We start from the raw sequence: 12,279 nt of genomic DNA, 5'->3' as shown, positions 1-12,279 counted from the left end.
GCCTCCACGTCGCCTTCGCTGGACCTGATCTCGCTGGGCCTGGATTCCCGCGTCTCTGTAATGGTTACAGTGATAGTACCTCCTGGAATGGGTTGTGGTGAGGATTGAATTCAACACTGCAGAGCCTGGTAGTACAGAGACTGAGACCTTGGGGGAGTTCACTGTTCCTGGGGCCTGGGCAGTGTCCTCGGGACTGGCCGTGCTGATGGGCTCTCTCTCTGCCTTTGATCCAGACCACACTGTGCAACACGTCTCTAGACAACCCGACCCAGCGAGACAAGGACCAGCTCATCTGGGCAGCCGCGAAGTTCCTGGACACTGACGCCGTCTGGTAACGGGCGTGCGGGCCGGCCCCCGGGCCTGGGCGAGCCCGTCGGGCTGTTGGCCTGCGGCGCTCTCGGTGGAGGAGAGGGCAGGCCCAGCGCCCTCGGCCCTCAGCTGCTCTGCAGGCCCGCGCGGCCGGCCCCTCCCGCGGCGGCAGCTGCCCCCTGGCCTGGGGCGGGATAGGCTGGTGGCCTCTGCAGCTCTCTCAGGGCCCGGGACCCAGGCGGTCATGTCCGGCCACCACGAGTTCTCATGTAGGTCGCCTGTTCCTCACTTGTCCACTGGGTCACGGATGGCCCGACCTTGGCATCCAGCGGCCGGCCTCCTCGCCTGCGTCCTCCCTGCGCCCAGGTTCTCTAGCGGGTGGGTCGGGGATGTTGGCAGGAAGTGGAAGGAACAACTGAGCAGCCCCATGTCTGCCGCCCGAATGCTCCGACACCCGGGTACCTCCAGGATGGCACGTGAAATTGGCACTGGGGCGAGGGGTGCAGAGGCCGCTGGCACTGCTGGTGGAAAGTCCGCGCCGTTTGCGTTAGGGACCGTTTGATTACAGGGAAGAGCACCCTTCCAGCCCAGCTCAGAGAAGGAGGGTTTTCTTGGAGACCATCCCAGTACTGAGGGCAGATGCGGGTGGGAGCCCCCTCTGCCCTGGGGGCCACTCCTCTCCCCTGGGCAGCCGCCTCCCCGCACCCTCGTGACCTCCCTGCCACTTCTGCTCACACCAGCCTGGCCTCCCCGGCACCCCTCCAGGCTTCCGTCCCAGGAGGTCTTGCAGCTCAGCTCCCCTCAGCTGACCTCATCTTTGTCTCTTGGTCAGAACAGTGGTGTGGCCTGGCATCGGTGGTGCCGGGCAGGGCCGCTGGCGGCCGCATCTGTAGCTAGGAGGCACATGGGCAGACAGGCAGCTGGTCCGTGGCCGGGGCGCCGCCTCTTGGGAGGGGCTGGCAGGCAGGACGAGTGACTGAGCTTCTGGCACAGCATCCTGGGACCAAGGGGGTGTGGGTCTGGGGACAGTGTTAGTGTTGAGGGCAGCACTGCAGGCAGTGACCTGTCGATAACTGGGGATGTTTGGGACAGTGGGTCTCAAAGTCAAACTTAACGCAGAATCCCTGGAGGGCTTGTGAAGCTGCAGGTTGCTGGTCTCCACCCCCAGAGGGCGGGGCCTGAGGATGTGCATTTCCAGCAAGGTCCAGTGTGAGCCCTGGGCCACACTTTGAGAACCACTGCTTTAGGGGGAAAGGCTTTGGGTGGGCGTAGGGGGTGGAGAGGTCTGCTGTTGCGTTTCGTGTATCTGTGTCTGTCACTGGATGAGAGAATTGTACTTTTTTATTAATGGAGGTGCTTTTGCACTGAATTAGCTGCAGGGTGGAAGAACCAGAGACGCTGGTGGAGCTGCAGAGGAGCGAGTGGGACCCAGTCATAGGCTGGGCTGAGAAGAGGTGAGCCGCTCAGCACTGGGCAGGCCGGGGTCCGGGCCATGCTGGACAGCCGAGGCCCTGAGCTGGTCAGCGTTCTGCGTTCAGAGCACCCAGGGGACTCAGGACAGGGCCACCTTGGGGGAAAATGCTCTTCAGTGCTTCTTCCCCCATTGGCTGTGTGACCTTGGGCTGGTGACTTGATCTCTCTGAGCTCCCTTGTCTGTGAGTGGGGCTCACAATCCCTACCTCCCAGGGTATTGGGAGGTGTATGCGAAGTGATGCACCCTGCTTGGCACACGCTGCATGCTCGCATTGGCAGATACCGCCCTGCTCGTTGTCACAGTTGCTGTGCAGTCGTATACACAATCACAAAGCAGCGTGTGTGATCCTGACACATGGAGAAAAGCCTGGACAGGTGAACCTGTGGGTGGGAGGTTTCCAGGGATTGATGATGCCCAGTGCTTTTCCTTAGCAGGAAGACTCTTGTGCAGAATTGAACAGGCCATTAATATGGCACAGTTGATTTAGTTTCATTTCATTCCCAGGGGATTCGCAAAGGGCTCTGACCCTGTGCTCCCTTGACCACAGTATTTTGTAAGTGTGCGTACGTGGAGTGGTTTTGGCATAGCGTTTTTTAACTGTACACATTTCCTGAGCACCCACGATGTGTCGGCATCCTTGGGTTTTGTAGGAAGAGGCATAGCCAGTGTGCCGAAGGATCAGATAAAACCGAACGACCAGATGCCACGTGAGAACCGCAAAGATGTGATGCCATTTTGGAGTGCAGTGAAATGGACCAGTAGCTTGGTGCCTGCGGCCTTTGCTGTGTTGCAGGGTTGTCAGCTCTTTGTGGCACTTGGAATTTCTCACCCGTAGCAGGTCACAGGAAAACGTGGCCACTTCCTGTGTTCCATTTGTACTGTTGGAAATTTCAGAAAGACTGTTTCTAAACCAATGGGAAAAATCAGTGATATGTGAAAGGAAATTACAAAAATTGCTTTTATTCCATTGTTTTTTCCTGCATTTTGTGTAGTTAAGATTGTTCTTGAAAATGTATCGTTCTTGAAGCTAGCTCGTGTCCGAGACCAAAAACAGTGTCTCGTGTATGGTAGAGGCTTAATAAATGTGTGAAAAAATGATTGCCTGATACAGGACACACACAACTATTGTAAAGAAAACAATATTTAAAAGAAGTCTTTTATGGCTCATATGTGAAGCCTTTTCTGCAAAGGTTTGAAACGCAGGCAGCCCATAATTCTGATGGACGTTCAGGCCAATGAATTCGAATTTCAGGAGCTATAAGTGACCCCCTGCTTCCTGACTTGCCAACTGTGCCTCCATCCAGAGCTGTTTCTTGCCCTCTGCTCTTGGTGACAGGAGGTTACTAGGTCAGGAGGCCACTGACTGCAGCGGCAGGTGCTGTCAGTATTCCCAGCTGGCCCCTGAAGGGGCACACGTGTGCTCAGCAGGCTGGGGCTCTGCTTCTGGGCAGAAGCTGGGCTGCACAGCAGGACAGACACACATGCAGCCTCTTCCTTTCAGATACGGCGTGAAGATCGGCTCCTCCACCAGCATCATGGGGCCCAGCATCCCAGCCCGGACTCGGGAGGTGCTGGTCAGCCACCTGGCTTCTTACAACACGTGGGCCCTACAAGGTACGTGGTGCTTCCTGTCGGCCAGGGAGGACGGGCTGGGGGTGGAGGGCTGTCATGCTAACCTGTCCCCTGGTCCACGGACCAGCAGGTTCACACCCTCCCTGGGGGACGTGGCTCTCCCCTCTTCAGGAGTCTCCATTCAAGTCTCCCTGGCCTGGCTCGGGTCACAGGGTGGAGTGCTCTCTCTGATGGGCCGGGGCCTGCCCCAGGCAGGAGCAGAGCAGGGATCCCCGAGGGAGAGCAGAGCGCTCCTTGAGAAGTGTGGCGAAGGCTTTGTCCCCCGCCTGGCGACTGCCCTGTGTGGGATGGGGGTCCCGGGTCCCCACCTGGCTGTGTCCCTGCAGGGATTGAGTTTGTGGTGAGCCAGCTCAAGTCCATGGTGCTGACCTTGGGCCTGATCGACTTGCACCTGACGGTGGAGCAGGCTGTGCTGCTGTCGCGCCTGGAGGAGGCCTTCCAGGTGAGGCGCAGCCCCGAGGCAGACTCCCCGAAGGGCACCCGCCGTGTACACGCGGAGCCCGGACGCTAAGGCCCGAGGCAGACTCCCCGAAGGGCACCCACTGTGTACACGCGGAGCCCGGACGCTAAGGCCCGTAGAGGTGTTGTCACGTCACAACGGTAGCAAACCACGGCGGTGCTGCTCAGCCCTCCCTCACCGCCTCGCCGCCTCTTCTCAGCACCGTGTCAGGCGAGGGCTCTTGTTTCCCATCTTGCACAGGAGGAATCCGAGGCGCGGGTGCCCCCTGATATGATGCCAGAGGCGGGTCTTTGAGCCCCCCTCTGCGGGTGGAGGTTCAGGCCGGTTCGGGCACAACTGCAGGCTGGGCCCCTCAGGATGAGCAGGGGCCGCGTGGGTGCTTCTAGAAGGAGGCTGAGCCTGCACACCCGGACGTGCTGCTTGTGCACGTTTGGTTCAGGAGGCTCAGAATTAATAAGGCTTTGCTGCACTGCCCTTTGCGTTTTTTAACTCAGAATGATGGTGTTCTCTGCAGTGCCCTTGTCACTTTTCCAGCCTCAGAAGGTTAACTGCTGTTACAAATTGGCTCCTAGCATGATGAAAACCCTTTTGTAATGACAGTGTTTCCCAAGTTCGTCTAGTCATCCACTCAGGAAAATGCCAGGGTATAAATCTGCTTCTGTGTTGTGAGAGGCCGGCTACTCTCTGGTGTGAGAAAAGGTTGGATGGGAAGAGGGCGATCTGGGCCTGGAGGCGGCAGCCAGGAAACCTGGTTTCCAGTCCGGGCTCTACTTTTGGCTGCGGGGTCCGAGCGGGGCCATCGTTCCCTGAACCTCACATTCCACCCACCGCAAAACAGTTCTCTGAGAGTATAAAACGCCCTTCAGATGTTCTGGGCCACCTGAAATGCAGGTAGATCTCGAGTTCCTGGGTTGGGGGCCCACGCCTCTGGGCCCCTGGCCAGGGACGGGCCCGCAGGGTGGGCTGGAGTCGCACTGACAGCCATGCTCAGGACAGGGCTCCTCCTGGAGAGAGAGTCTGCAGCCCTGCCCAGTACAGACATGCCGGCCTCTGCTGTCCCGGCCTCCCCCAGGAGCCCGGCTGCAGCGACCGTGTGGCCCTGGCTGGTTTATTCATCCCCCCCACACCGGGGCACTTACAGCCCTGCCCAGCGAGGCAGCTCATGGAGGGTGACACTTTGCAGACTGCCTCACGCCAGCCTCCCCGTGGGAAGGTCAGGCCCCTGGGGGAGATGCACGTGTGGCCGTACCCATGAGCACGGTGCCTGCTCTGCCCGCCCCCACACCGCGTTTTCTCACCTGTTGCTCCCCCTGCATGTCTCTTATGTTCGGGCGGGATCAGAGCCTACTCTCCTCAGCTATGGGACGTCGTGGCTCTGGCCGGTCACCCAGTGTCCTGTCCCGTCCTCCCCTCAGATCCAGAAGTGGGGCAACGTCGAGTGGGCCCATGACTACGAGCTACAGGACCTGCGGGCACGCACGGCCGCCGGTGCCCTCTTCGTGCACCTCTGCTCCGAGAGCTCGGCCGTCAAGCACAAGCTGCTGCAGGGGTGAGGCGGGGCCCCAAGCCACGCAGCTGGTGGAGGCCAGCTTGGGCCGAGGCAAGGGGGCGTGGGTACGAGTGATTATATTGAACGATTCTTTGCCTCGAAGCGCATGGAGCCTCTACTCATTGCTCTGGTCACCTCTGGGTCCCCGAGGCCACCCTGCCTACCCACAGGGCACGTGCTGCTGGGCTGGACCCTCCCACCGGGGAGCTCTCAGTGGCCCTTAGCCCCAAGGCTTTTGTTTTCTGGTTTTTAATCAAACAGTCTTTTAAAACTGAGTCCCTCTTGGTCCGAGCCATCTGTTTCTGCTTGTTTGTTCCTACTGTTTTAGCAAAAATGATTTACTCTTAAAAATAGAAAGTAGGGTTTCCCTGGTGGCACAGTGGTTACGAATCCGCCTGCCAATGCAGGGGACACGGGTTCGAGCCCTGGTCCGGGAAGATCCCACATGCCGCGGAGCAACTAAGCCCGTGCGCCACAACTACTGAGCCTGCACTCTAGAGCCCGTGAGCCACAACTACTGAGCCCACGTGCCACAACTACTGAGCCCTCACGCCTAGAGCCCATGCTCCACAGCAAGAGAAGCCACGGCATCGAGAAGCCCGTGCACTGCAACGAAGAGTAGCCCCTGCTCGCCGCAACTAGAGAAAGCCCGCGCACAGCAACAAAGACCCAACACAGCCAAAAATAAATATAAATACATCTTAAAATATATATTAAAAAAAATAGAAAGTAAACGGTGTTCGTTGTTTCTGGGATAAAAGCCTGGGCAAGGCCACCTGATGTGCACATGACCTGCTCAGGGATCCCAAGGTCCTCCTGACAGGGCCACTCACAGGGCTCTGGACTGCAGGCGGGGTCTCTGGGTGCCTGGGCCCAGGTCAGGGAGCAGGAAGAGTGTGTGAGTTTGGGGCACAAAAGCCTCGGAGCTGCTGGGCCTTGCCCCCATTCCGGGGGCACTGGCCAGCTCCCCGCAGGCCCCCACCCCGCACCCTGAATGTGCTCGCCAGCGGTACTGTCACATCCCCACCTCACGGGTGACGCCCAGCTGTGCTCTCAGCTGTGGAGGGTCCTTGGGTCCCTGCGGCCTCCGCCAAGGTGGGCTGGCCGGGCCCCCAGGCTGTGCTGGGAGCTGTACCTGGGGAAGGGTCTGCCCTGGGCGCCGCGGAGGGGCGGCCTAGAGCCTAGGAGTCGCTCTCAGCAGACGCCAACTGCTCAGACGCGGACACAGAGGATGGAGAAAGGTAACCAAAGTCCTTTATTTCTCTACCTGTGAAGTCTGGGGGTCGGGGGGAGGGCTGGGCCGCAGCCCTAGTCCAGGAGGTCGCTGTACTCCAGGCTGTCCAGCTCGCTCTTTACATGGTCGACGTACTGGTTGATCTCCTTCACGCGCCTGCGGTTCCTCATGATCTCGTCCTTGCGAATCTGCGGGGCAGACGGCGGCCGGCCCGTCAGGCGGGATCCTGAGCCTGCCTTCCTGACTCCGTTCCTCCCTGCCCTCGGCTGCGCTCACCTTGTCCACAAGGTGTGCGCACCAGGAGTTGACCCTGGTCACCAGCTCGTCTTCCCGATTGTCGATCTTCAGGAGGTGGATGTCGTGTGAGGCCCCGACCGCGTTAACGATCGTGTCTTTGTCGACAAAGAGCTGGGGAGCGAGGAAGAGCAGGTGAGGGCCTGGACCCACCCCGAGCGCAGAGGCGGTGGAGCCAGAGGGGACGGGCCCAGCTCCCCGCAGGCGGAGGCCGCGCCCAGCCCGCATCCTGCTTCCTCAGCCCATCTCGGGCAACCATGCTGTCGGCCCGGTGGCACTGGTCCCCGGAAGGGGCCCCCGGGCGGCAGGGCAGTGCCTGGGGGGAGCGTGCCCTCCCCAAGAGAAGGCAGGGCAGCCCCGGCCACCTCGCCAAGGGTCTCCAGTCTGACTTGCCTGAAACCTGCCCATCGGGTGGGCAGCACGAGGCCGGCCGAGGGGCACAGGGCTCCTCTGACGACAGAAGGTCCCACAAGCCGATGGGTCTCTGCTGCCCCTCACGTCAACCCAGTTGGACCTGGGGTCCCACCTGGGCTCCTGCCTTGTTCCCACCCGCTTCCCCGCCGTGGACGACACTGTGGGACGTGGGACCCGCCAGGCCCGGCTGGTTCCAGGTGTTCACACGTGAACTGGCCACGTGCGCCCAGCGTGTCTGCGGGTCCACGTGGTCACTTCCTAGGGCGGGGAGGCCGTCGCTGGCGGCTGCTTCAGCTTTAAGCGGAGGCGCTTCGTGTCGCCAACGACGGCGAGGGACCTGAAAGCTCTGCGTTGTAGAGAGGGCACGGGCAGGTGTGTACACGTGGGTTTGTCTCTCCTTCGGGAGTGGTTAACCCAATGATCTCCAGAATACAGTCTATATGGATCTTGAAATGTTAGTGTCTCTGCAAAAAGAGTGTTCTGAGACCCTGTTACTAATACGCTCGCTGATGGTTAGAAACAGAAACCAGACTTTTATCGCCGAGGGCCTCATCTGAAAGCCCCTGCCCTGCCCGTGTCCACCACCCACACGCTCCCTGTCATCTCTGAGCCTCGGTTTCCTCGCCTGTGAAAGGGAACCACACTGGCACCTATGTCACTGTGTCGGCTTGGAGATTAAAAGGGCAAATACACATCCAGAGCTGCTCAGGCAGCTGGCCCTCGGGAGGCCCTCGGTCCCTGTCAGCTCCTCGTGGTGATTCCGCTTTAGTCGGGGCTTGCTACCCCACGTTTTGTTGCTTAAGCGTAAGGAGACGGTGTAGCATCTCCTGCTACAGGTGTTCCTAAAGGACAGAGCTGATGGGCCCGCAGAGGGAGGGGTGTCCAGCGGGCTCTGCCAGCTGCCCCATGAGGCCTCCAGGGTGGCACCCGATACCAGTGCCGCCCGGGAGCCCAGAGGCAGAGCCCCATTACCCTGGGGCCTGGGGCCAGGGGCAGACCCAGAACACCCACTTTGTCTGCAGTGAGGGCTCAGTGCCCGGGCTCGGCATCTCAGACTAAGGTTTGAATCCAGACTCATCCTCACAAGACGAGGTGTCCTCACAACACATCTTGGGTGTTTACCGAACTTCTCTGAGACCCTGTCTGTCTCCCCAGCTTTCCCATCTGTAGACTGGGTGGGAAAGCCACTTTCAGGGGTCCTTTGGTGAGTTAACCAAGCCCATGCAAGCCCAACCCAGTCAGCAGCCTGAGTGTCCTGGGGCGCGGGAACAGGTGTCAGATGGCGCCGTGCAGAGCCACCCTGGAAGCACCCGCCCAGGCTGCTCACCTCCCGTTGACTTCGGGGCCTCCTTTTCTGCATGTCCCAGTCCTGAGAGAGGTGTCACAGACCCTGGAGCCTTGCGTCAAAAACTCCACGACCGCTAGGTGGTCTGTCAGGCGGCTCCAGGGTGGGCTCTTGGGGGCAGCCTTACTTCAGGCTCGGGAAGTTGACCTCTCCCTGTGTCTGGGTGTTTGAAGAGGCCCTGCCACCTTTCCACTGCCCTGGCGGCTGTCTCGGCCCCTGACAGAGGCTGCGGAGTCGGAACTGCTGGTCCCTGCCTGCAGGACTCCGCCAGCACCTGACGGCGGGCGTGGTGAACCCGGCACCCCGGGCGGGGGCTGACCGCGGTGGGGAAGAGGCCACTCCTGCCTTCCCCGGGGGGCCTGTATGTAGTGTGAAGAGAAACCTAAGCAAGTCGACGCGAACACGATAGCTTGGAACCGTGACAGCGGCTCTGACAAGGTTGAACGGCTGTGACGGAGAGACAGTGGGCCTTTGGGAAGGTGAATGGGGGGGCCTCTCCAAGGAGCTGGGTGTGAGCTGAGATCTGAAACACGGGGAGGAGCCGGGTGCACGGAGGCCTGGGGGAAGGGTGTGTCGGGGCGGGGCTCGGCGGAGACCTTGCTCCAGGACTCACTGGGGGGAAGGAGTCCCAGGTCTCTGGCTGCTGCGTGGAGAGCAGTAAGGCCAGGGTCCCGCAAAGGGCGGTGGTAGCTTGCCTTGGTGGAGCGCGGAGGAGGAGAGAGGTGAGGGGGGGCCGTGAATGGTGAAGGAAGGAAAGTGGGTGCCCTTCGCAGAGACACAGCCCACCCGCTGCCGGCCCCCAGCGCAGGAGACCTGGCGCCCCGCGGGCGGGCAGAGACCCCAGCAGTGCTTCCCGCCATAGAGACTCGGGGCTGAGACGACCTTCCGGGGAAATCTCGGACCTCAACCTCTGTTTGTCGCTGCCTCTCTTAGAAGATGCCAGAAGCCCCCACAAAAATGAGCTTTGGGAAAGCAACCTCTCGGTAAGTTGAAAGCACCTAATTATCACAAGCTCCTCTGTAGCTGGGCTGCACTGGGTGCCCACCAGCTGCTTTGCTTGTTAGCCCATCTCGCCTGCCTACCGCCCCTCTTGCAGATGAGGAGACTGAGGTTCCGGCAGGTTTTTCAGGCTTTACGGGGGCTGCGGGGCGGGGCTGCGTCTGCCTGGTGCCCGGGCCGCCCCGCCCCCAGGCCCGGCCCCGGCCCCGCGCCCGCCCCCCGCCCCCCGCCCCCGCGCTCACCAGACGCACGGCGTCCGGCAGGTCCTCCTCCAGCTCGCACTTGAGTATCTTCTCCCGGGTGCTGATGGCGATCTCCAAGAGCTTCTCGTGGTGGTGGTTCTCCAGGTCCCGGCACTGAGCCATCGTGCAGCGCGAGTTAAGCCAAGGCCGGGCTGGAGCAGGCCGGGCACGCCCTCCTCTCGCTGGGGCCCGTGTATCCCCGCCTTCAGGGCCCTCCGACTCGCCCGCCACGCACGCCCTCGGGGTCCCTCCTGGCCTGCTCCCCTCCAGCCCTTTCTCCCTGCAGCAGCCGGAGTCCCATCCGCTCCTGCTGTGCTGGCGGCTCTCACGCTCTGTTGTGACCTAAAGGCCTCCTCTTGGAACCTCCTCTCCCCGTCCTCTGGGCCTTTGCACAGGCTGCCTCCCGAGCCTGCCTGGAACGCCCTGCCCACCTTTCCAGCCCGTCCCTCTGGCCCACCCTCAGGTCCTCACTTAGTGGACCCTCCTTCAGGGAGTTTCCCGGCCCGGCCTCCGGTCGGCTGTGTCCATAGCACTGTCACCCAGCGGGACCGTGGGCCCAGGAGGGCAGGACTGGGGTGACTCTGGGGTGGGCTTCAGGGCCCTGAGTTCAGGTGGCAGGTCAGGCGTGCCCGCAGTGTTGGTGCCTGACCTGACACTTAACCCGTCTCCTGACAGATGATGTATTTGTTAGCGGCTTCAGCATAGAGGTCGCCTCACCCCCCAAGGCACTGTGCACCTGCCGTTGGGGGCCGGGGTGGGGGGAGGGTGGATCTGGGGGTGTGGTCTCCTGGTGAAGTCACTCATTAGAGAACTTGTGCCACAAGCGGTGGCCTGCAGAGCCACCCGGTGGGCACCCAGACTTCTACTCTAATGAGGCGCCTTTGTGCTGAGGGTCAGGAAGTGTTCCTCGAACATTCCAAGTGGTTGGCAAATCTCCATCCTTCGAAGGTGGGCTTTTTTCCTTGGTGGCAGTGGGAGGGGGCAGGCCTGTGGCGCCACTTAGTTGCGTCCTGCTTAGCTGTGAAGAAGCTGTGCCCTCTGCGCCTTTGTTTACAATGCAGGCGCCTCCCCCAGCCCCCTGCAGGCGGGAGCGGCGGTGCGGCCCTGAGAGCCCCGCGGCCCGCAGCGCCTCCCCGCAGAGGGGCGGCAAGGAAAGGATATAGGCTTTGGACGCTTTCGACAAAGAGTCCCACCAAGTCGATGATGTTCCTTTCAAACATGTTAATAGTCTCCTGGAAACGATAAAGAACATGCATATTTAGACGTGAACTCCACCGAACTGCACCAGAGCAAAAGTTCTCCTGACCACTCAGCGGGCAGTGGCCGCAGACCTTGAGGGTAAAGACCAACCACCTGACGTTCCCCAGGTGGCACTGTGAGCCGACCCTGCCTCTCTCCCGACGGCTGCCCCCAGCCGTCACCCTCCAGCCGCTTTGCCTCGGTCACTCCCCGGGGCTTTAGTGTGACACCTTCTCCAGGCCTTTGCCTGTGCTGGTCTCTCTGCCAGGAGGCCCCCACCAACAGGCACACACAGAGCTCACCCCATCCTTGGGGCTCTCAGTGGCATCTGCCTCCGTCACCTCCAGAGAAACGGGAGGGTCGCTAGGCGCCAGGCTGCCTGCCAGTTCCACTACTGGGTGTAACTCGGAACGTTGTTAACTTCCCTGGGCCTCAACTCCCCACCTATGAAATGGGTTCCCTTCGCATAGTATGTGTCTCACGAGGTTGTGGTGAAGCAGAAACGGGTTTCTTCACACAAAATGCTTTGCAAGGTGCCTGGCAGAGAGGAAACCCTCGGGAATGCCGGCTGTTACCCCAGGCCTCTCACCTGCAAGGCTCCCACCTCCCTCCCTGAGGGCACCCCTGTATTGCTGCATCTAGTGCTGAGCAAGGCGCCCGGGCCTCACCCAGAGGCCCTGGGGAGGGCTGCTACCCAGTGAGCCCACAGGGTGGGTCATGCCCCTGACCTACTCTAGACTCCAGGGGCTGCAGGGTGGGCCGACGGCACAGGGAATGCACCTGAATCCGAGGACTGTCTACAGACTGAGCTAATTATACATTTCTCAAATGTGTGTAAAACCTCTTGTAATGGGAAAAAAATAGGGCCATTGAAAAGTACGGCTCCACTTAGTAGCTTTTTGGCGGCTAGTAAGTCAAGCACGGGTTCTGGTGAATTGCGGGATGCTGACAAGGGGGTCCTCCTGCTCGGAAAGGTTGGGGGCCACTGCCTGAGCCTCCCGATGCCCCAGAGACCGGAGCGAGCGTCTGCTCTGTGATGTGCTGGGAACCTGGACGAGGGAGGCATCGAGGAGGCGCTGGCGGGGGCG

At 60.8% G+C, this 12,279-nt stretch overlaps 2 protein-coding genes across 2 annotated transcripts in view; one reads left to right on the top strand and one right to left on the bottom strand.

Moving 5' to 3' along the window:
- The window catches only part of ATPAF2 (ATP synthase mitochondrial F1 complex assembly factor 2), a 13,061-nt gene extending 7,607 nt beyond the window's left edge, over positions 1-5,454 (top strand). The window contains exons 4-8 of the mRNA XM_007448384.1: positions 234-331; positions 1,683-1,763; positions 3,285-3,397; positions 3,742-3,857; positions 5,291-5,454. Of these exons, the coding sequence (XP_007448446.1) occupies positions 234-331; positions 1,683-1,763; positions 3,285-3,397; positions 3,742-3,857; positions 5,291-5,428 (546 nt within the window). The 3' untranslated portion in view covers positions 5,429-5,454. The remainder of the gene's footprint in view (positions 1-233; positions 332-1,682; positions 1,764-3,284; positions 3,398-3,741; positions 3,858-5,290) is intronic.
- Positions 5,455-6,732: 1,278 nt separating this feature from the next.
- DRC3 (dynein regulatory complex subunit 3) overlaps positions 6,733-12,279 on the bottom strand; it is a 20,123-nt gene continuing 14,576 nt past the window's right edge. Inside the window, exons 9-12 of the mRNA XM_007448382.1 lie at positions 11,114-11,184; positions 9,953-10,076; positions 6,935-7,066; positions 6,733-6,846 (exon numbers count right to left, since the gene is read on the bottom strand). Of these exons, the coding sequence (XP_007448444.1) occupies positions 6,733-6,846; positions 6,935-7,066; positions 9,953-10,076; positions 11,114-11,184 (441 nt within the window). The remainder of the gene's footprint in view (positions 6,847-6,934; positions 7,067-9,952; positions 10,077-11,113; positions 11,185-12,279) is intronic.

The sequence above is a fragment of the Lipotes vexillifer genome, unplaced genomic scaffold, assembly GCF_000442215.2.
Source record: "Lipotes vexillifer unplaced genomic scaffold, Lipotes_vexillifer_v1.1 scaffold533, whole genome shotgun sequence".
NCBI classification, from domain to species: Eukaryota; Metazoa; Chordata; class Mammalia; order Artiodactyla; family Lipotidae; genus Lipotes; species Lipotes vexillifer.
This window is presented reverse-complemented; position numbering and strand designations above follow the sequence as displayed.